At 51.0% G+C, this 19,667-nt stretch overlaps 10 protein-coding genes across 10 annotated transcripts; 3 read left to right on the top strand and 7 right to left on the bottom strand.

Moving 5' to 3' along the window:
• Positions 1-205: 205 nt before the first annotated feature.
• On the bottom strand, positions 206-2,969 carry EDD37DRAFT_192617 (uncharacterized protein). Its single transcript, XM_062810102.1, has one exon. The coding sequence runs from the start codon at positions 2,718-2,720 to the stop codon at positions 306-308; it is 2,415 nt and encodes an 804-aa protein (XP_062665677.1). The 5' UTR covers positions 2,721-2,969; the 3' UTR covers positions 206-305.
• Positions 2,970-3,961: 992 nt separating this feature from the next.
• EDD37DRAFT_192636 (catechol O-methyltransferase) lies at positions 3,962-5,550 on the bottom strand. Its single transcript, XM_062810105.1, has 3 exons — positions 5,110-5,550; positions 4,419-5,015; positions 3,962-4,330 (listed from the first exon to the last, which is right to left on the bottom strand). Exons 1-3 carry the CDS (start codon positions 5,420-5,422, stop codon positions 4,011-4,013), a joined length of 1,230 nt encoding a protein of 409 aa, XP_062665678.1. The 5' UTR covers positions 5,423-5,550; the 3' UTR covers positions 3,962-4,010.
• A 464-nt stretch (positions 5,551-6,014) lies between these two features.
• EDD37DRAFT_192623 (uncharacterized protein) lies at positions 6,015-7,091 on the bottom strand. The gene has a single exon (XM_062810103.1). It carries the CDS (start codon positions 6,821-6,823, stop codon positions 6,161-6,163), a length of 663 nt encoding a protein of 220 aa, XP_062665679.1. The 5' UTR covers positions 6,824-7,091; the 3' UTR covers positions 6,015-6,160.
• On the bottom strand, positions 6,989-10,615 carry EDD37DRAFT_642260 (Frag1/DRAM/Sfk1 family-domain-containing protein). The gene is made up of 6 exons (XM_062817354.1): positions 10,278-10,615; positions 9,684-10,230; positions 9,508-9,634; positions 9,389-9,427; positions 7,395-9,339; positions 6,989-7,348 (listed from the first exon to the last, which is right to left on the bottom strand). Exons 1-6 carry the CDS (start codon positions 10,314-10,316, stop codon positions 7,190-7,192), a joined length of 2,856 nt encoding a protein of 951 aa, XP_062665680.1. The 5' UTR covers positions 10,317-10,615; the 3' UTR covers positions 6,989-7,189.
• A 2-nt stretch (positions 10,616-10,617) lies between these two features.
• Positions 10,618-11,887, top strand: EDD37DRAFT_192626 (U3 small nucleolar RNA-associated protein 6-domain-containing protein). Its single transcript, XM_062810104.1, has one exon. The coding sequence runs from the start codon at positions 10,695-10,697 to the stop codon at positions 11,862-11,864; it is 1,170 nt and encodes a 389-aa protein (XP_062665681.1). The 5' UTR covers positions 10,618-10,694; the 3' UTR covers positions 11,865-11,887.
• A 23-nt stretch (positions 11,888-11,910) lies between these two features.
• On the bottom strand, positions 11,911-12,541 carry EDD37DRAFT_654358 (peptidyl-tRNA hydrolase domain-containing protein; the record flags this gene model as incomplete). The annotated part of the gene is made up of 2 exons (XM_062818676.1): positions 11,911-12,259; positions 12,312-12,541. 2 exons carry the CDS (start codon positions 12,539-12,541, stop codon positions 11,911-11,913), a joined length of 579 nt encoding a protein of 192 aa, XP_062665682.1.
• Positions 12,542-12,765: 224 nt separating this feature from the next.
• Positions 12,766-15,595, top strand: EDD37DRAFT_192832 (uncharacterized protein). The gene has a single exon (XM_062810108.1). It carries the CDS (start codon positions 12,980-12,982, stop codon positions 15,431-15,433), a length of 2,454 nt encoding a protein of 817 aa, XP_062665683.1. The 5' UTR covers positions 12,766-12,979; the 3' UTR covers positions 15,434-15,595.
• EDD37DRAFT_193110 (Alpha/Beta hydrolase protein) lies at positions 15,596-17,232 on the bottom strand. Its single transcript, XM_062810110.1, has 2 exons — positions 17,128-17,232; positions 15,596-17,052 (listed from the first exon to the last, which is right to left on the bottom strand). Exon 2 carries the CDS (start codon positions 16,868-16,870, stop codon positions 15,758-15,760), a length of 1,113 nt encoding a protein of 370 aa, XP_062665684.1. The 5' UTR covers positions 16,871-17,052; positions 17,128-17,232; the 3' UTR covers positions 15,596-15,757.
• Positions 17,233-17,520: 288 nt separating this feature from the next.
• Positions 17,521-17,986, bottom strand: EDD37DRAFT_613507 (uncharacterized protein; the record flags this gene model as incomplete). The annotated part of the gene is made up of 2 exons (XM_062815456.1): positions 17,521-17,919; positions 17,972-17,986. The coding sequence occupies 2 exons, from the start codon at positions 17,984-17,986 to the stop codon at positions 17,521-17,523; spliced, it is 414 nt and encodes a 137-aa protein (XP_062665685.1).
• A 443-nt stretch (positions 17,987-18,429) lies between these two features.
• EDD37DRAFT_613508 (uncharacterized protein) lies at positions 18,430-19,599 on the top strand (the record flags this gene model as incomplete). The annotated part of the gene is made up of 2 exons (XM_062815457.1): positions 18,430-18,957; positions 19,012-19,599. 2 exons carry the CDS (start codon positions 18,430-18,432, stop codon positions 19,597-19,599), a joined length of 1,116 nt encoding a protein of 371 aa, XP_062665686.1.
• Between the last annotated feature and the right edge of the window lie 68 nt (positions 19,600-19,667).

Below are 19,667 nucleotides of genomic sequence, written 5' to 3' on the forward strand. Positions count from 1 at the left end.
CTTACCGCGGGCATCACTAGGTGTAGTAAGGACGTCGCCGTCGATGATAACGGAGGCTGTTACTAGGTGCAATGAGGACGTCGCCGTCGATAGTAGTAGAGGGTATCTCAAGGTTCAATGATGGCTTCCGGAACCATAGGACCAAGACGTGCTTCCGACGCAACGTCTACGTACATCCTCGATACGGTGGCGAAGAGGTCCAGTCACATCAATACAAAGGTAGTGCGATACTGACGGAGTGCATTTCGTACTGAAAACAGCCATTTGATACTCTATCTAACAAGTTCGCCGCAAATCCAACACTATCAAATCTCGCCAAAGTCCTCCCCAGTCCACCCATATGTATGTGTCAACCGCCTTCCCAGGTATCTTGCCATAAAATGGGGGATCTCGTTGCCAGGATGCGGTTCATGCACCTGGAGGCTTCTGGTCACATCAAGGCCCTCTGGTATGAAGTGCCAGACTGAGCCGTAGAGCTTCTCGGCCCTGAAGCCGATCTTGGTCATTGCGTGAAGGAAGTCCTTCCAATTGACCTCCCTTCGTTGGCACGTTGCTTCCCTCGTATGGAACAAGGAGCGGAACACTGTCAACGCACGCTCTTTCAGCTTGAACTTGACAACAGGTTCGGCAGCAGTAATAGGTTCGGCGACGTTGTCCTGAACGTTCGCTTCAGGGGCAACCTGGGCTTTGCGGGTCTTGATCTTGACGCGCGGACTCTCTGCTGTGAAGCGTCCAGAGGTCTGTGGCTCGATAGCAAGCTTTGCAGTATCAGGGACCAATTGATGCATGGAGTCCCAGGATGTTGTCTCTCGTCCTTCGTGCGGGCGAAAAGGAAGCGTTCGGTTGATAACACGCGTACCTTTCGAGTAGCGACGTAGAATGTCATTCAGTGTCTCACCCATGTTCTTGTGGACAAGGCAGTCCCACCTCCTCCAAAAAAGGTCCAAATTCCATTCCGAACGTCGTAGGATTGCCACATTGTGCTCGTTGTATGCCTTGTGGATTGGATAGTTGAGAGAGTCTTTGATTGGAAAGTCCAGACGACTTTCTGCTGCACCTGTAGGGAATTTGCCATCCTTCTTGAAGATCTCATCCATGCGTGCGAAATTTTCGACCTGGGCAGAGTCCGTGTTGTCCATTTCTCGTAGTTTTTGGTTAAAACAGAATCCCCACGGATAAATCCCTTCAAGCACCCTGCAGATGTTTGCGACCAAGGCAAGTTCTGAAAATCCATCCGAAACGAAAGGTGACAACCTCTGCGCCTGCTTTGGATCTTTCTCGATCTTTCGCTGTATCTCGTCGACGATTTTGTGCAAACCGACTTGCTTCAATGCAGTGCGATGGCCGTCAAAGAGGTGCATGAATAGCATCATCAAAGGATCATTCAGACGCTCTGAGTTCTGCGCTCCTATGCAGACGATCGATAACCCTTCTGGATCAGGTTGTAAGATGTTATCAAACCATCCCTGTTCTGACACAGAAACAGCCATGGAAAGATCATTCTTGAAGGACATAGCAAAGAACTCTGCAAAAAACAGCAACCTCATGGCGGCATCATCCACATCTTGGGGCAATAGTTCTTGATGATCAAATTCCGAGAAGCCTTTAGGTGCTTTGTTGTACAGTACTTGGGCCCCCTCATAGAGTATGTCCCAGAGCGAAAGACGACGATACGTTTCATGTATCTCCGCATTGATCACGTCATTCCAGAAGCATTCGCTCTCAGGACCTGGCTTCTTTCCCTTCCACTCTCGGAGGTTTTCAGGTCGGTGCTTCGCTCTAGACAAGAGCACTTGCAAGAAGTAGCCGGGATCTTCTTTGATACTCCAAGCATGATCCTCTGCTGCTGCTCGTTTGGCCCCGATTAGCTGTAGCAGTTGATTGGTGTCGAGAGTGTCCGGAACCCTGAAAGGTGCCTCTGCAACCACGGTGGCTAGGTTGAGATACGTCGTATCTTGTGGCCAAATCTGTGCTGATTCCGTACAGAGCAACACTGGGCCTCTCAAAAGCTCGTCCTGCGGCACATCGGAAAACATGAGATAGCAGCAGTCCAGGAGAAATTCGTAGATTTTGCTTTGAATTTCAAGAGTCGCAAGTCCACTTGCGACATCGAAGTGGACACCACCCAGCCAGAGATAGAACTTCTTGTAATCGTTTTCCTCCCAGTGTGTCAATGCTCCGTACGTTTCAGGCGTAGTCCGTCCCATAAACACCATAAGCTGCCCTGGAAGCCAAGCACCTTTGATTTTTCCATTGTTTCTGCCAACCTCGGTAGCCGCCAGGTCGGCATGAGCAAAGACATCTGGATTGGTGCGTGCACGAGAGTTGAGTAATAGGGGTAGATTTCTTGCATGAGCAAGATCCTCGAGATTCATCCATGGCCACTTGTAGACGGCGTCGGACTCAAGGGGCCTAGGTGGTTTGCCCTTTGGAGGATAGATAGCCTCTAGAGTTGCCTGGATATCAACACCATGGGTGCTAGGTATTTCCGGCCACGCAGCTTGCAGAAGCTTGAATCTCTTGTCTTTGGACTTCTTTGCCCATCTCTGTTGCAGACGACTCTCTTTGTGGTACAGTATTTGTGATATCTTGTCGCGAGCGGTGAAGATCCTGTTCGACTGTGTGCTGATGCGCAGTTTCGCCTCTGCAGTTGAAATCACGAAAGTGTTCTTTGGTCGAGGCTCTTCCAGGAGCAGTTTGGACATAGTTTGTGGATCCATACTGTCAATAGTGTAACGAAGGTATGTGATGCAGCCTTGCTCGAGAGTGGACAGTTGCAAGTGCCTTGCAGAGGTGTGTGTTGTAAAGGATCCCAAACAATGACAATCACAAGACAGTCTTGTCGCAGGAAGTCCATATTCACCGCGCCTTGGCTATACTCCTCGATTATTCCTGGCAGTTGTCATTCACTGTGGTCGGCTATATCGGTTGGAAAGGGGCATCACTTCTGATGTTGCCAAGGAGTGAGGACAACTCTTGTGTGTGAAGCTGGAGTCCTGAATGGTGAAGTCTAAGTAGACAGCCAGGTGGAAGTATATATATACAGCCCCGTTGACATTGAGGACTGTGTTGACCACATAAAGCCGGACAATGGACGCTGCACTTGGCGTACATCGGACTTTCAGATCACGGATGCCTCTTCATGGAGACGACATCCTCCACTGTCTGAACAGAAGGTCGAAAATGCCCGATTGAACCCCTGTTTTTTGGGCTACAATGTCAATGGCAATGAAGGCAGCGCGCGCCTACAGCATATAAGAGCACACACTCTGACTGTCTCGCTGATGAACGTATGGTGACAAAGGCTGAAGAGTGTCCAATGGGTAAAGTGGGAGATGCACCACTAAAAGCAGGCTTTTGCCCGATATCAACAGAGCACTGCTCCATGACATCGTGCTCTGGCACTGAGAGACATTTTTTGTCCTCCTCGCCCTCAAAACACGTCGCAGCATGCTTGAGGATTGCGTTGTTCAGATTCGAGATCGTGGAAGTTCTCGAAGTGCTCCCTTCCTCAGATGTAGTGTCATCCATGGGTGCAGTGGTTGGGACTGAAGTGATGGGGGACCACCACACTTCTGCCATGGTATTCAGGATTCTGTCACGCATGATGCCATGTACAGGTGTCGGAAAAGCGAGGCATCAGCGCTGAAGTCCATGAGGTGATGTTGTTTCAAGTGGTCCTTGGCTTGAGGTTGGTCGAAACAGGAAACTGCGCTGATGTGACAATACTTCACAGTACATACACTGCATCAATATCGATAGGGTAGAAGATGGAACTGGGGAACAAGCAGCCTGTGAATGGATGATGATGATCTCCATCGATTATCTATGGAAGGCTTCATCTAGCCTCCTAAGAGGGTGCCAGAACACTCTACATGGTCAAGCATCAAACAACAAACCTGTTTGCCCTTGACAAAGGAAACAAAGAAGACTGAGGTGAGTTGAGGCCTCTACAGTACTCCGACTCGTCATGATTGTCTTGTCAACCACGGCAGCATTATGGATGTGCTTCAAGACTTCAGCGTCCCCTCCACAAGTCCGGCCGCCACTCCAGGTGCACGATGGATCGCAACAACCTCTAAACCGACACTCTGGAACAATCTCCTGAAATCCTCCTCCGTCCTCTCCTTGCCTCCCATGACCATACACGCAATATCCAAGGATGCCGTATGTGCCTCCTTAGTAGTCATGATCTCCGGCAAAAGCATATCGGCCACCAGGACCCGGGAATCTGGCCCTGTCATGGCCGGAATGACTTGCTTGAGCAACTTGACGCAAAGCTCGTCGCTGTAGTCATGGAAGACGCGGCGGAAGTAATATGCCTTTGCACCTATCACATTGGAGCATCACCGTCAGCATGGTGCTTCAACGGCCGACATTGACCACTCGATATGGTCAGCCTTTGCGTTGCAACTCACCTTTGACAGGCTGCTCCGTCCAAAAGTCGTGCTTCAACATCCTGACGCCCTCAGGCACTGTCTCTTCTTTCTTCGCCATTTCAATGATCGACTCCAGATCCTCCAACACGACATGCTCGGGTTTGAGTGTCTTATATTCACCGAGAACTCTTTTAACCACGTTACCTACTCCACCGCCGATATCGACCAGACTCACACGATCCGGGTCCTTCTCAAGCTCCTCCTCCGTCAAGGCAAGCTGATTGAAATCATAGTATCCCGTGACCGGTACCATGGCATCCCCTGTGGTCAAGCCAATCTGGAACGTCTTCAGCTTCTCTGGGTCTTTTGACATGATCTCCCACGTCGTCAATTCTGAATCGCTGGCATTGTGATAATCCGAGTAAGGATTGACATAAAAAGACGTTGGCTCCACCGCGCCGTGTTTTGCGAGGTACTTTGGTAAGTCTGTCATAGGCTGCAGGAAGTGGTCGAACATCAACGTGAAGAAGAGACCTGGAAAAGAAGTATATGCCTGCGAGAATTTGGTCGAACCGTACGATCCGTCGGCCGATTGTGTGATGAAGCCTGAAGCAACCAGTGGGCGGAGGAGCCTTTCTGAAGTACACATTGTCAAATCAGCTGCAAATGATCACCTTGGGAGGGTTGGAGGACTACAAGGCATTATCGACTCCAGGATAGCACTTCATACCAAGTAAAGCCTGCTGAACTCCTGACTGCTCACTAAGTCCCTTCCCAGTGATTCTCTGACTCTCGTCCGTAGGCATCTTTTCGAAGACCTTGAGATCCAGTAACGTCCGAACGCTGACCATCTCGGCCATTTGCAGTGAATGCGCTTGCACCATCATCGCCGGATCCATCAGTGAGTGCTGGATCTTCCTGGTCAAATTCAACAAGGCGGCCTTGGAGGCCTGCGAAGGAGCGTCATGGCCTATCGAAGGGACACAAGTCGCCGTGAGTGCTGACAGTTCCGATACCAGCGATGTCAGTGTTGAAGCGTCCATCGTGTCTTACCGATTCGATAATACTGATAAGAGACAAAGAGTAAGTCTGAATCGAGCAATCACCCGTAGGTACAGGCAGTAGCAAGCTAGCGACCAGCTTGCATGGGCCTTATGCAAGAGGTTCTTTGGCGCCTCCACTGCCAGCACATCGAAGCTTCATTCGAAGCCGTCAATGGAGGCTAGTCGTCTGTGCCCGTGCGCCCGGGACATTGCTCTCTTGTTCACGCAGGCATATAAGACGCCTCCGTGTATTCAACTAGCTGGCGGGACGAGCGACAACATATGGGCGATGTGAGCATGGAATATTGAATAAGTTGGAAGAGGTATGTGTATTTCTCTTATACTTAGACAGTAAGCCAGCATTGAAGAAAGAGTAAAACCAGTCACCGTGCCAATGCAAGCTGTTTATTGCCTCTCGACCTTGCACGACCATCTGTGGCCTCATGCTGCCGATGAGTTGAGACCTTCATGCCCTGGTACCATTCCCAACGCCTTCCTTTGTTCGCCGACCCTCAAAATCAATAACCAAAACTCCATTTCAACCCAGCTCTGGATACCATAAAATCCACAGTCCGAACCTTTCCCGCCATAGGCCTATGTGTATTGCTCACCATGTGCCGCAATACTGCATGATGAGTTCCGTAGTTCCCAACTGGTAACGCCATTTGATCGGTCGCCCGGCCGTGTGTAATCGTGTATCGTTCGTAATGCGTAACCGCCCAATGGCATGGAAGATGTTCACGGCATCATAGCATCTGCCTCCTCGTCCGTGACAAATATCTCAGCCACTGGGCAATGCTCCTCATCACCAAAGTCACCATCATATTGCTTCTTTCTTCCTCGCTCTCCATATCGTCCCAGCATGTAGCTCGGTAGAAACAGCTCGTCGTTCCATGTGAAGCCTTGACTGTGTTTGGTATAGGTAATCAATCGAGGAGGTTCATCCGGATCACCGTGATGTCCATTGAGATTAATAGACTTGTAGGAACTGGAAGCAAGCATAGAGGGTCCCAGCGGAGAAGACGAGGGGTTGAAGAGTGTAGGCATGCTGCTGGGCGGAGGATAGCCGGCCTTCTGCTTGTCTTTACGCTGGGTGGAGCCGGTGTTGTCGAGGAGCGGCGAAGTTGCGGGGAGCTGGGTTCCTTGACCTGAGGGAGATGCTACCGTCCGAAAGTGGTCGCGGGCTTGCCCAGGCGTGAGGTTATATGACCAGGGTGATTCTGGGTCAGAGCTAAGGGAGGATGGACCGGCATCGGATGAATCGGCTCGTTCGTGGGTTTTCATGAAGCGTTCACTACGACGACGTCTGGTGATTGGCATATAATCGGGACTGTTGCTGAGATTCAGAGGTATCTTGATGGCTCGGGAGCCTGGAGGTAGAGAGGCCGGATGATCAGACATTATGATGCACAGAGTAGTTGGTGAATTGAGACTCAATAGAAGGGCGCGCTCAGCACCGACGATATGACTGCAAGGCAAGTCGAGGTACTGTCGAGGATGTTTACATGTGAAGGTGTGTACAGAAGAGGAAGAGGGATGGTTAGAATCGGATAAGACGGTAATGAAGGGCAGAGGGTGTCACTTCAAGAGTCATTGAAGAGTCATATGAGACCTGACGCATTCTCCCCGCACTATTCTCGTGATAACGATAAGACATCGCGCTAATACATCTAAACCATTCCCCTTTTCCGATTGGTCGAGAAGAGGTTCCTCCCATCTTGCCTCTTTGTTGTATCGTACAAGTAGTCTTTATTGTCAATGTCTGTCTCACGCATAGTACCATGGTTCATCAAAGACATGGTATCTATGGCCACGGACACCCTCTCCCCGGAACAGTGCTGGGAATCTTCGGCCTGGCGGAACTTGCTCCTCTGAGATTCTCTCATTAGAATATGAGGCTGGTTCTCCCACCACGAATTTGCCGACCTGCTGCTTGTCAGTGATGTCTTTGGACAGAAAAGATGCGACTCACCTGGATCTCAGTGTCTGTAATGGTACCTCGGCTGACACGAGCATAACCCACACGCTTGATATCCTTGTAGAGAATGTACTCGCACCATCGATCCCAATCACTCGGTTCGATGTCGCGCATGCCACTCTTCTCACCCACATATATGTTGTAGTTGCCTTCTCCAGGCTTGATCACAAGGTAGCTCAGCAATATGGCGGGGCGAGGAGTCGCACGCATGGCCTTGGCGAGGTACTCTGACTGGAGGCGACGATCTTCGGGATCTTCCTCTTGTCCGGAGTGGAAGACGAAAACATCGATCGGTGTACCATAGACATCCAGAGTAGCCTCAATGGCCGGCGCAAGCTCACCAACAGGCGAAGGGAGCAGATGATGTGTCGAGTTGAGAATCGGAAATTTGGAGAGCAACGCTGATCCCCAGGTATGTTTGTTTGGTCCGGGACCATAGTCCACGTACATACCAAGATCTTCGGCCAGATATTGGGTAGTGTCACGATTGCCCATGATGATCCGTTGGTTATCCGACTCTAGCAGCCCGACCACATCGAGTTCCAATTCCTTGATAGCAGCCGCCATCCTTCTTTCAGACGACCACATGTCGTTGTCGAGCGAAAAGTGAATAGTCCAGATACCAGCTGTGATCAGCTTATCGTCTTTGTGGTAGGGCTCGTAGTTGTTTGTGGGGAACCGGAGGTACGCGATCGAGCCAGTCAACAGCTGCAGGGCAAGTAGAATGTGCAGATAGTAGGCGGTCTGTTTCCGTCCTCGTGGGCTTGAAGTGCTCTTCTGTTGATGGCTCGTGTTGGTTATCAAAACCGAAAAAACGCCAGCGCCAACCAGTAGCATGGTCGTTATCATGACCCAGTCTGTATGCTCTCTCACGAGAGGTCCACCAGGCACAAAGGCATAGGCCACAACCCATACATGGAATAACAGCATTATGTTGTAAATGAAGTAGCCAAACCCAAAAGTGAGCGCCGGGTTGTGTTGGACTGCTGATGCGATCAAACTGGGAGCCACTCCCATAAGATAGAAAGCCAAGAGAAGACCACCATAGTAGCCGGTCCACTCAGGGTATAATGTGAGCAATGCAGCGCCCACGGCTCCGAGTCCATATGCTGTCCAAGATGTAAGGAAGCTCGGTAACGCGATTCCGACGAAGAGACCTGCACTCATAGCCAAGATTGTGACTGCACCATGAGGCACAGCCAATGGACCTCGGACTGGAAACCCCTCCCAGACCCAAAGAATCATGGTACTAGAATCCGAGAGCAAGGAATGCATGCCGAAGAACAATCCAGCAAGGCCAAGTCCTGCCATTAGGCCAGACCCCTTTTTGGCGTTTGGAGGGACATAATCCCCACCACTGACGGACACCGGACGAGTAGACCGCCAGACAGCGAGGATAGCCACGATCAAACCAGTCTTATTCCAACCACCATTTTCAGCATTCATGATCGGCCAGACAGGATTGTTTGTATGATTTGCGAACTTAGCAATACTCGATAGAATGAGGCCAATCGTCCAGGCCAAGATTCGACTTTGGAGACGAGCCGAGTTTCTTCTTTCAGCATACCACTCCGCGGACCATGCCAGGCATCCAGCTGCTAAAGCAAAGGAAACAGTAAACAGTCGATATGCCGGATCCTTGACAAGCCACGCAAGGAGCCCTACCAAGGAGGACATGTGAACCCAACGGTTGTATTTGATGGCAAGGGATCGAATAGGAGGGATGCTAAGTAAGACTGGTGAGACAGTGCACATGATCATCGCTTCATAGCCTGAGATCCCCATATGCCATAATGGAAAATACCAGACGAGGACCCCCAGTGAAGTAAGAATGGACCAGAAGAAGAAGCCATGGAGGATGTCAGCAGTGGCATCCAACATGGCAGGCCAGTAGTAGGGTCCTTCGAATGTTGAGGTTTGAATAAGAGCACTGTCACGTCTAGAGATCTTGTAAGCTAGGTAATCAAGTTGTGGTTTATATGGCTTACTCCTTCTCCTTCACTGAATCTTTGAGCAGTTTCGCATCACTGAAAAAAGTCAGTCACCCACCAAGTCATTGTCACAACTCGGTCGTACTTTTGTGTATCTTGGGAGTAATTGCACATACCCTCTGCTGAGACCCTTCACATCTTTCACAACAACCTCAAATGTCTCGAAATCAAGCGCAGTGACAGCGTCAAAGCCCACATCGAAAAGAATTAGTGCCCACTCGAAAAATGCATATATCGTGTAAGCTGGCTTTGGTCAGCTCATGCCTTGCGCTTCTCAGCCTCGCTAACATACCACCAGCCACCTTATGGACCTTATGTTGAATAAAAAAGTAGATTAGAGGCACAAGAGTGCCGAAAAACAGTCCGGCCAGAATTTTTCGATATTGAATGGCTTTAGGATTTGGTGGACTCAGGGCGAGGCACCCTAACGTCCAAGGGAGAGTAGCCACAAGGTACGAGATCATGAAGATGTCGTGCCAGTTGTGGTCGTCGGTAGATGTCACGTATGTCCATCCTCCGCAGGTAACTGTCCTGAACACACCCGTAGCTGCAATAATACCTGGCAAGCTTGTGTTCGGTCTTCTTGTAAGAAAATACCACAGTCCAACCAGTGCGAATCGAGGCCCCGAAGTGATGGCTATGAAGACCATGAAAACGGATCGTTCGGGATATCGATCGCCAATGGTGGCAGAAACAGAAGGAAACCACTCGTCAGGATAGCCATAGTGTTCGTTTTCTACAATTTTGTGGTAATGTAGAGAGACCCCGACGATCAAGGCCCCTATGAAGGCAGCGTATGCGACAACAGTATGAGCCCAAGAAATATATTTCCCATTGAGCTGGCAGCAGTTAGCTCGAGCAATGATGCGGGATTGACCAGTCGTACAGAGAACACCACGTCGCCCTCCTTCTGCTTTGGCGCCATCTTGTATCTCTCTCTAATGTGGACTGAAGACCGACATCTATTGGAAACGAGGACGGTGAAGAAAAGAGTGACAAGAATGGGTATCTACGGAAGAAAGGTGTCTTTCAACAAGCTGCGCGTGAGACCAGAAGGAAAGTTGTCGGAGGACCCCTGATCATCCGAGAGCCTTATTAGAGCTTGTGCATTCTAGCTGGGACCACAAGGCCAGGGACGAACGGCCGCTAGATCATCGGGACCAGCAAGGCTAACAGAATTGTGGCTACATCATCTGCGCCCAAACGCAGAAAAAAAAGTTGTACCCTCTCCGCATCTCGCTGCCAGTACATTCAGAACGAACACTTCAACACTCGTCACGGCAACCGAGACCACCTTCGCAATATGGCCGCCGCGAGCGACAAAGCACGTTTCTTTCTCGAGCAGTCCGTGCCGGAACTAAAAGAGTATGAACGCAAGGGTATCTTCAGCACCGACGAAATCACCAGCATCGCCCGCAGACGGTCCGACTTCGAACACAAGATTAATGCCAGAGGTTCGACGCCTACAGACTTCGCCCGCTACGCCGAATTCGAGATCAATGTTGAAGCCTTGCGGCGAAAGAGGGTAAAGAGACTGGGAGTTAAATCAACCACACATAGCGGCAAACGGCGCATTTTCTTCGTCTTCGATCGCGGGACCCGGAAGCATGCAGGCGACGTCGATTTATGGCTTCAGGCATTAGAATTTGCCAGGAAGGAAAAGGCTTACAAGAAACTTCAGCAAATATTCGCAAACGTTTTGCGCCTACACCCTCGAAAGTCGGACCTATGGATATATGCTGCAGATTTTGCAATGGACGAGAACGGAGACATGACCGAGGCGAGGAGCTACATGCAACGAGGCCTCCGATTCTGCAAAGGATCAAGATCGATGTGGTTGGAATACGGAAGGCTCGAGATGTCGTACATTGCCAAACTGCAGGCTCGGCGAGAGATCTTGGGCATTACGGTTGGCGAAGCGAAACGTTCGACGGAGACTGCGGAAGAAGATGAAAATGTTCTGGAGTTGCCAAAATTGACGGCTATGGACGTCAACCCCGATACTGAAGGAGACGAGCTCAACAAAGCAGCCTTGCAGAATCTGGATTCCACGCCTGCCATGAGTGGCGCTATCCCAATTGCCATATTCGATGCTGCTATGGCTCACTTCCAAGACCCTGCATTCGCCCTGGACTTTTTCGGCATGGTCACAGAGTACGACAACCTTCCGGCCTGTCGGGGGATTGCAGAGCACGTCGAAGCAGAGTTGATGAAGGGCTATGCGCAAGACTGGCACAGCCAAATATGCCACATCCGTTTGCCGGTTGTCTCAGTACCTGCTGACTCCCCAGCATTCGTTCCTGCATTCAGAGAAGTGTTGAAGCGCCTGAAAACAGCCAGGGAAAAGACACACAGTCACGACTTCGTGTCTTCAGCAAGAAGCTGCTTACAGAGGCTTCTGGAGTCATCAGACCTGGACCCAGCCATCAAGACCGTCGGTGATGCGGTGCTGGCGTCCTTGGAGGCTCAATGAGTACGTTGTCAACATAATCCAGAAGATGGACGCACTTTGGAGCATATCAATCTCTGCCACCTCCTGACCTTGCTTGCTTCTTGCTCGAATGTATATGCTTGTCCTTTAATCGTGCCTCTTTGGCAGCCCTTTGGAGTTTTCGAACTCTTTCTTTTTGGTCCTCTGTCGTCTCCCCCGGCACGGTGTGCTTATAGACATCCATAATGAGTTCATTGAGCTTGCGGTAGCACGTGTCCTTGTTTGCCTGCTGCTTTCGACTCTCGTCAGCTTGAATCACAAGGCTGGACGAGTTCTCTGCATGGTATCGGGAAGAGAGGATGCCCTTGTGCAAGGCAGTCGGAAGAAGAGGTAACAAACGGTCGACTGGGATGCGTAATTGTGCTTTTGAATTGACTCTGCTACGGTAAGAAGATGTTGGCTAGACCATGGGTAGAATGCCAATCATACTTGTTCACGTTCTGACCACCGGGGCCGCTGGAACGACTGTAAGTAATCTCGCCGAAACCACGCAAAGACTCCAATAGGTTAGCTTTCTTGTACCACTCTCTTGCTGCCGTGTAGTCGTATTCTGGGTTCTCGGCACTGGACGCATAGTACTTGGTAGATGTCCATGAGAACTGGCGTGCATACAGGGACTCGGTGGTCAGACCGTATGGTCTTCTAAGCCATGTCAACATCTGTGTTGCTCCGCTCAATGAAGTCGTGCAGCCAGACAGTCTCAAAGAAAGAACAGTCTTCAGCACCTCACATTGCGCAACGACTCTACACAGTACCAGGACATGATAGAGATGAAAGGCAGGTTTTGTCGAAAAGGTAAGTCTTGCCGATCAGGTAAGTTAGCCGATGTCGGCTCTTTGCTGCAGCTGCGCTCGCTATCTTTCTGCTGGTTCTTTTCATCAAACAAACACCGACATCTCTCACCTTTCTCTACACAATTCATCAACACTCACAAGACCTCTCCTTCCGTTCTCATTGTCATTGTCGCTGTGTCAGCGAATTACTGCTACTGGGGCTGTCCTGAGGCCCGCCAAAACTCATCTTCGTCCTTCCCTACATCGCCAGCCTTACGCAAAAAACGCCTGGAGACTGCCCTCCATGAGGCCCACAGCTTCAAGATGACTGATACAAACCCTCCACCCGAAGCGCAACGCTTTGGTAGATCTCAGACACCTGAAAGCCCACGGCCTGTCCACTTACCTGAGCCTTCCAACATCCCAGTCCTGCTGAACCAGATGGATCCAGTTTTCAATGATACTGAGACCTACAATATCCCTCATAACCAGAATTTTTCTCCTTTCTCAGATATTGCGCACGCTATGCATGAAGCCAACTCCGAGGAACAAGACGCCGTCCAGAATTTCTTTCGCGCAGCTGAGGAAGAGAATGCGCGTCTCGAGAGTGGTCCCGATGCGAATGGTCAAACAGCCCAGAATGATTCTGCCACGGAAGCCACCCTTCTCTCAACGTTTGCCGAGAATCCCACATATACCCAGTCGTCCGCAACAGCTGCCAATGTCCCTGAGGCTAGCTCTGGTCTGTCGCAACCTACAGGGCTATCTGGTATTGAAACAACTTCGGTTCCCGAGGTTGACCATGCCAATGCCGTCGATGCCACTGCTACCCGTCCCAACGGTGCTGAATTGACGTCTGAGCCACCGTCCAGCGTGCAGCCTGACATCCACTTCGATTATTCGGGAGTAGACTATCAGTCGCTTCTGGACACAATTTCTCAATCTGCTTCCACTGCTCCTGCTGCGGATCCTGTCTCTGCCCCAACTACTGCGCCATCACTCGTCGACCCAGGCACCCAGTCAATGTATGCAGTTCCAGGTTTACCCCCAAAGCCACCAGTGCAAGCGGACGTGCAAGACAATTCTGCCTATCAGACGTTCCCTAACCCTAGCACGGACATGACTGAATCATATCAACACGTGAATAATGAAGCCGTTCAAGCCAACAATGCAGACTCAATCGCTCCTGGATCTAACCCATCCATGATTCAGGGACTCTCTACCCAATTCCCAGGTAACTGGCCTCAAGCTACCAGTCAACTCTCGCCCAACAATGCATCACCTACGATGATGGGACAGCACTTTCAACCTCCTGAGCCTGCAAGATCAGTAGATGCCACTGAGAGGCCATGGACACCCAGAACACAAACACTCTATGATCAATTCCTGGAAGACGAGCGCCGATATGTGACTGAAGGTATTTGGGATAAGTTCCCGCATGGATCTCGACTCTTCGTCGGCAATCTTCCCAGTGAAAAAGTTACCAAACGTGATCTCTTCCACACCTTCCACAGACATGGACGCCTAGCCCAGATCTCCATAAAACAGGCCTATGGTTTCGTACAGTATCTCGAAGCTGCATCGTGTTCTGCGGCGCTTGCGGCGGAGCAAGGTGTGGAAATTCGAGGAAGGAAAGTGCATCTGGAAATATCGAAACCGCAGAAGAACACCAAGAATCAGGGTCAAGGGAACAAACGACGCCGATCACGATCACCGGAACGTGGAGGACAGAGACAGAATGATCGACAGGGACGCTCGAGTTACAGTGAATACAGGGATGACCGACACAGACGTGATGATTATCGCCCAGCACGTTCACCTTCGCCCAGAGGCTATCGTTCAAGAGATGACTACCGACCGAGTGTGCAGAGCCCGAGGTTTGGTCCAGGTGGAAGGCCAGCATCTCCATATGGAGCCAACTTCCCGCCACCCATCCCTGCCGGCTATGATGAGGAATCAACGCTGCCTCTGCCGCGAAGAGACCCGCGAGAAGTTCCCGATGTTCAATTGCTGATACTGGAGCCCTCGGTTGCTCAGAGCTTCATCAACTGGATTGAGCAGGGCTTCCGTTCGAAGGGATTACGTGCTTCGACCATCTGGCTCAGTCCTCGGCTTCCACTTAATGGTGTGGTCAAAAGACAGATCATTGAGGGTGTCCAGGCCGTTGTCAAGTTGAGTCAAGCCGCTCAATACAATAGCAAGATACCACTGCAAGTATTTGACCGCTCATCGGGTGCTTCGAATGTCAACTTCAACGAGTATGTTGATCTCGACGTTCCTGTGGCCGCGGACATCATTCAGCATGCGAGACAAAAGGAACGTGGATTTGCTCAAGCGCCACAATTTCCTCCACAAGGGTACAGTCAACCACAATACAGCCAACCAACTCCCCAGTACCAACCTCAAGTACCTCCAGCGTATCCACCACAACAGCAACCACAGTTCCAGTACGGCCAGCCACCCCAGTATCAGGGTCAGCATGGTCAACCGCCAACGCCTGTGACCCCAAGCACAGCCGCTCCGAATCTTCAACAACTATTGGCAAACCTTCGACAGCCTGGAGATCATCAAAGTCCCGCGAATGCCAGGCCCCCACAAGATCTCGCAGGACTTTTGAGTAACGTGGCTCGGCAGCAGAACCAGGCTGGTCAATTCCCACAACAGCCTCCCCAGCAGCAGCAACAAGGATATGGTGGCTCTTCAGGTTATGTGCCTGGCCAGCAACCACAACAGAACGTGCAGAACATTATGGAGACCTTGGCAAGGTACAACCGATGATCGTAAGACTTGGACAATGAGACAACCTGAGGATGATTGAGCTTGCTGCAGAGCTGGAGATGAGCTGTGCAAATCGACACTCAAGATTGGGATTGTGCTACTGCGTCTCTCGTCATGCGGGAGCTGGCGTAGTGTGAACGACACAGCATAACCAGCATCAGACCTCGGAACAGAGAAGGCAGAGATCTTGTATGAGGTACGAAGAGCTCGAACGTGTACAGGTAATGCCTAGATAGCATCAATAGTGAGATAGAGATCCCACTTGGAGTCTACACCGTCTTTTGACTTGTACATTGGGTTTGCTACTCGTCCTTACCTTGCGCTCTATATCTTGCTACCCAGCTTAGACTGCGTCATGTGCTGGTCACTGTCGAGCGTCGCATTGACAAACTTTACCATGGGTTCCACCATGGCAGGAGGCACGTCGTGTCCGACGCCGTCGTAGACAATATCTTCCAGATACAAGCCTCCACCTTCAAACCAGCCGCCCTTGCCGATGGATTTTTTCAACCAGTCCAGAAACGGCTTGCTGTGGCTATAGTTCACCAACTTGTCGCTCCCACCCGAGAGATTTAGAATGCGTTTATTTCCAAAGCATCGCACCATCGTGGGCATGATTTTCGCTTTCTCCTCCGAAGTGATCTCGTCATGCAGATGTTCCTGGCCCGGCCGTCTACTGAGGCCACTGCCACTCCACAGCAGTCCCGCCGGGTCGGATTTCCGGACAGCCTCGACCAGCGCGGGTGGAAAATCTGATGAACCCAAGAACTCTCGCCCTTGAGTGTCGAGCCATGTCCGTCGTTTAGATAGTCGGGCACGGTCGGCCATTAATCGACTGTAATCCGGGCATCCGATGGTCACGATCGCCGCGGTGATCCTGGGGTCTTGCATGACGCAGTGCCACGCTGCATGGCCGCCGAGTGAAATACCCATGACCAGATTCTGCACGATGCGACGCTCGGAGTGAGGGAAGATATAGCCTGATAGATAGTCCAGCAGTAAAGATGTGTCGAGCGCGGTGCCCGCGTAACATGAGAACATGTCTTGGGCGTGGCGCTCGTTGCCGCTGCGCCAGGCCTCGTTGGCGATTGCGGAGACTTCGCGGGTGCCGTGATTGCGCTGGTCAAAGGAGACTGCGACAAGTCCCTTCTTGGGCCCTCGGGATTGTGAGGGATGATCGTTCCATTCTGTGATCAGATGGGCGGCGAAGGGCGCCATGCATTTCTGCGTCTGGAGACGAGGGTGCAACAGCCATAGGACGGCGACGTCGGTTGTGCCCTGTGGAAGTTCGTTGAGCCCGAAAACTGTGGTTAGGATGCCGGCTATGTGGTATGTTGCCGCTGAGATGGGTTCCGGGTGTGGGATGGAGTGTGCTGTTGAGCCTGTCGGTGGTGGACCGTAAGTGTAAGCTACTGGGTTGGGAGTGTTTTTAGACATGATATGGACTGGTCGTCAATATTCAGGCTAGCGAGTGAGGGATATCAAATATGAACAGAAGAGAACGAGTATTGAAGTTATATCAATCAGCGACGATCGATATGATGTTACCATGTAGGTCAAGTACCGCGGCTCAGAGGTGCCGGTTTTATGCGGGGAATTTTTAGTTCCTCCGTCAAAATCTATATCCAGCAGCCTCGTCAATGAATCATCTACGTGAAGATCAATCCAAATTATGGCGCCTCGGATTGAGATACCGTGACAAATTTGGCCGTTGGCATACGACCAAGGACAGCCTTGATCCTGCGGAGAGTCGTGTGACGTTATCACAGATGGCCACTCGAAGTAAAGCTCAAGCTCTTGCGAAGCGTGTCCCATCTTCACGACGCGCCAAAGCTTCCTTGCATGTTCGGAGATCTCCAAACCATGATCTGCTGATGTCGGGTTCTCAGCCCTGAACCTCAATTGGCGAACTGGGCGGTGGTAGGTAGTCGAAGGCGTTTGTGACTTGCACAGGTGTGGCGGCGCGTGAGGTGACTCCACTTGTGAAGACAGAGGATGGCATCCAGCCACAGCGTCGGCTTCGAATCGCGCAACTCATTTGAACCGGCGGCGCAGGTTATTCGAGTCATGCGGCTCGTTCGAGAGGCTCATGAAAATCGTAGCATTCCTCTGATCCTGTTATACATGGACGCGACCCACGTTCGAGTGGCAGCTTCGCCCATCTCTTTCACAACATCATCGTAGTGCGTAGGTCTGCTCTGCGGATGACGGGTCTGCGCTGGCATTGGAAACTCCTTGACAAATCGATCATCGAGAAGATTGTATAGTGCGTTAATCTGTTTCATTGCCTTTTGTTGGTTTATCTGAGAGGGCTCGGTCGGGGTGGCCAGGACTTCGTTGTTTGATGTGACATTCTGAGCAGCGGCCCTGGCAGATGCGACTTTGTTGAGATGATCTTGCATGACCTTTTGGAAGGAGACATATTCAGGACGGACTTTGTCCACGGGCCATTGCTTGATAATACGCGCCCAGTGTTTCAATACGACCTAAACAGGGAGATTAGCTGAGGCAATGTAGGCTGATACGTATGTCACTCACCGATTTCTGCGACATTTTGGCGGTCGTTACAAGAAGACTAAGAAAAGAAACGTGGTGGTTGTCAGAGAGATACAAAGCGCATTGAGACTCCTTTGACCTGAGCCCTGGGGAAAATAGCATCTGCGAGTAAATGACGCCTACAAAGTCATGACTAGGCTAGGCTGCTTTAGGGAAGGCACGATTCCTTAAGCTGCTTTAATCCTCTGGGGGCTGTGCATATGGCCTAATGTCAAATAGCCGGGCTCGGCTCTGTGGTGGCGCACCCGTTGTCTTGGGGTTCTGATTGACTTTCCCTCTTCTCAAAACTCACCCTAATCGTCTGACCAACGACGACGTCCTTCCACCCTCTTCCAGGTCTCATCCTTTCCTTCACCTAAATACCTCCGTCCTCGTCGGTGTGTCTCAATCGACATTTGACAACACAGCGAGTACAAGATTTTGGAGCCGCAGGCCGTGCGATGGCCCCTCAGCGATATGAACCGGTAAGGGCTGCCTGGATGACGAATCCACATCAACAACAACATGGATCATCACTAACGGCGATCAAGGTGAATTCTCACGACGATGATATCGATTCTCCTCTTTCTCCCGACTCTCCTCGACACTCTCCATCCTCTCCACCTCCATCTTTCCATTCGAGAGCATCCTCACCGACAACCCGGCGCCTATTGAACCAGGATCCTTTATCGCACGAAGCCAATCAAGATCTGGAAGATACTTTCGATGATGGCGAGGCATCAGATGCAGAAAATGATGGCGACGATAGACAGCGGCTGATGCGGGCTGATTCGACGCTTGCAAGTCGAGATGCGACGACGCCGTCTGCTCCGCCTGCTGATGCTCGGCCAAATCCTACGATAGAGCGTAGGGTGACTGAGCTCCCGGCTTTCAGACCTATGCCTACGTCAAACAGACCAACCGATGGTGTATTCGCAAATCTCTCAGCAAAACCCGAAAGGGGCGAACCCCTTGAAGACAAACCTCCTGTAAGTTAACGCGCGACCTATATCAATCATGTCATGACACTAACAATATCACAGACATACGAGCAGGCCGCCGCAGATGCAACACCCCCCTACTGGGAAACCACCATTCTTGCACCGGGCATGTCGTCCGACGAGGTCTATGTCGACGGACTTCCTGTCGGCTCAGTTTTCTCCTTTGTATGGAATGGCATGATCTCCATGTCATTCCAACTTGTCGGATTCCTTCTTACTTATCTGCTTCACACCACTCACGCAGCAAAACATGGCAGTCGAGCTGGCTTGGGACTGACCTTGGTTCAGTATGGCTTCTACATGACTGGTTCATCCAGCGATGGGAACCAAGGCACAGCCAACCCAGGACAGTTTTCTGACTCTTCGCCCCCTGATCCGAACAGTCATAATTTCGATCCCAACAATGTTGACGGCTCAGGTCAAAGTACGGGAGGACATGGACTCGGGGGTTTCACGAGCGCTGATTGGATATCTTATGTTTTGATGATTGTTGGGTGGTTTATTCTTATTCGCGCAGTTTCCGACTTTCTGCGCGCAAGGCGGCATGAGCAATTGGTTTTGCAAAGTCCAAGCCGCGGTCTCCCTGTACCTGTCGTTGCTGAAGGGGAAACACCAGAGCAGGCTGCATAAGCAGGAATGTCTGACTTGTCCTTTGCTGATAGCCTGGCTTGAATGGCGAATATGAGATGATGCCTTGA

The sequence above is a fragment of the Exophiala viscosa genome (genome assembly GCF_022695815.1).
Source record: "Exophiala viscosa unplaced genomic scaffold EDD37scaffold_15, whole genome shotgun sequence".
Taxonomy (NCBI): Eukaryota; Fungi; Ascomycota; class Eurotiomycetes; order Chaetothyriales; family Herpotrichiellaceae; genus Exophiala; species Exophiala viscosa.

What these genes read in the sequence shown, in the direction of transcription:
- EDD37DRAFT_192623 (XM_062810103.1), bottom strand. Translation starts at nt 6,823, where the DNA reads ATGTCTGATCATCCGGCCTCTCTACCTCCAGGCTCCCGAGCCATCAAG.
- EDD37DRAFT_192626 (XM_062810104.1), top strand. Translation starts at nt 10,695, where the DNA reads ATGGCCGCCGCGAGCGACAAAGCACGTTTCTTTCTCGAGCAGTCCGTG.
- EDD37DRAFT_192617 (XM_062810102.1), bottom strand. Translation starts at nt 2,720, where the DNA reads ATGGATCCACAAACTATGTCCAAACTGCTCCTGGAAGAGCCTCGACCA.
- EDD37DRAFT_642260 (XM_062817354.1), bottom strand. Translation starts at nt 10,316, where the DNA reads ATGGCGCCAAAGCAGAAGGAGGGCGACGTGGTGTTCTCT. An exon ending in AGGGCGACGTGGTGTTCTCT is followed by an intron (nt 10,231 to 10,277) that starts GTACGACTGGTC and finishes AACTGCTGCCAG; the next exon opens with CTCAATGGGAAATATATTTC. An exon ending in GTGAAGGGTCTCAGCAGAGG is followed by an intron (nt 9,428 to 9,507) that starts GTATGTGCAATT and finishes GACTTTTTTCAG; the next exon opens with TGATGCGAAACTGCTCAAAG.
- EDD37DRAFT_192636 (XM_062810105.1), bottom strand. Translation starts at nt 5,422, where the DNA reads ATGGACGCTTCAACACTGACATCGCTGGTATCGGAACTGTCAGCACTC. An exon ending in AGTTCAGCAGGCTTTACTTG is followed by an intron (nt 5,016 to 5,109) that starts GTATGAAGTGCT and finishes TGTGTACTTCAG; the next exon opens with AAAGGCTCCTCCGCCCACTG. An exon ending in GACGGAGCAGCCTGTCAAAG is followed by an intron (nt 4,331 to 4,418) that starts GTGAGTTGCAAC and finishes CCAATGTGATAG; the next exon opens with GTGCAAAGGCATATTACTTC.
- EDD37DRAFT_193110 (XM_062810110.1), bottom strand. Translation starts at nt 16,870, where the DNA reads ATGTCTAAAAACACTCCCAACCCAGTAGCTTACACTTACGGTCCACCA.
- EDD37DRAFT_192832 (XM_062810108.1), top strand. Translation starts at nt 12,980, where the DNA reads ATGACTGATACAAACCCTCCACCCGAAGCGCAACGCTTTGGTAGATCT.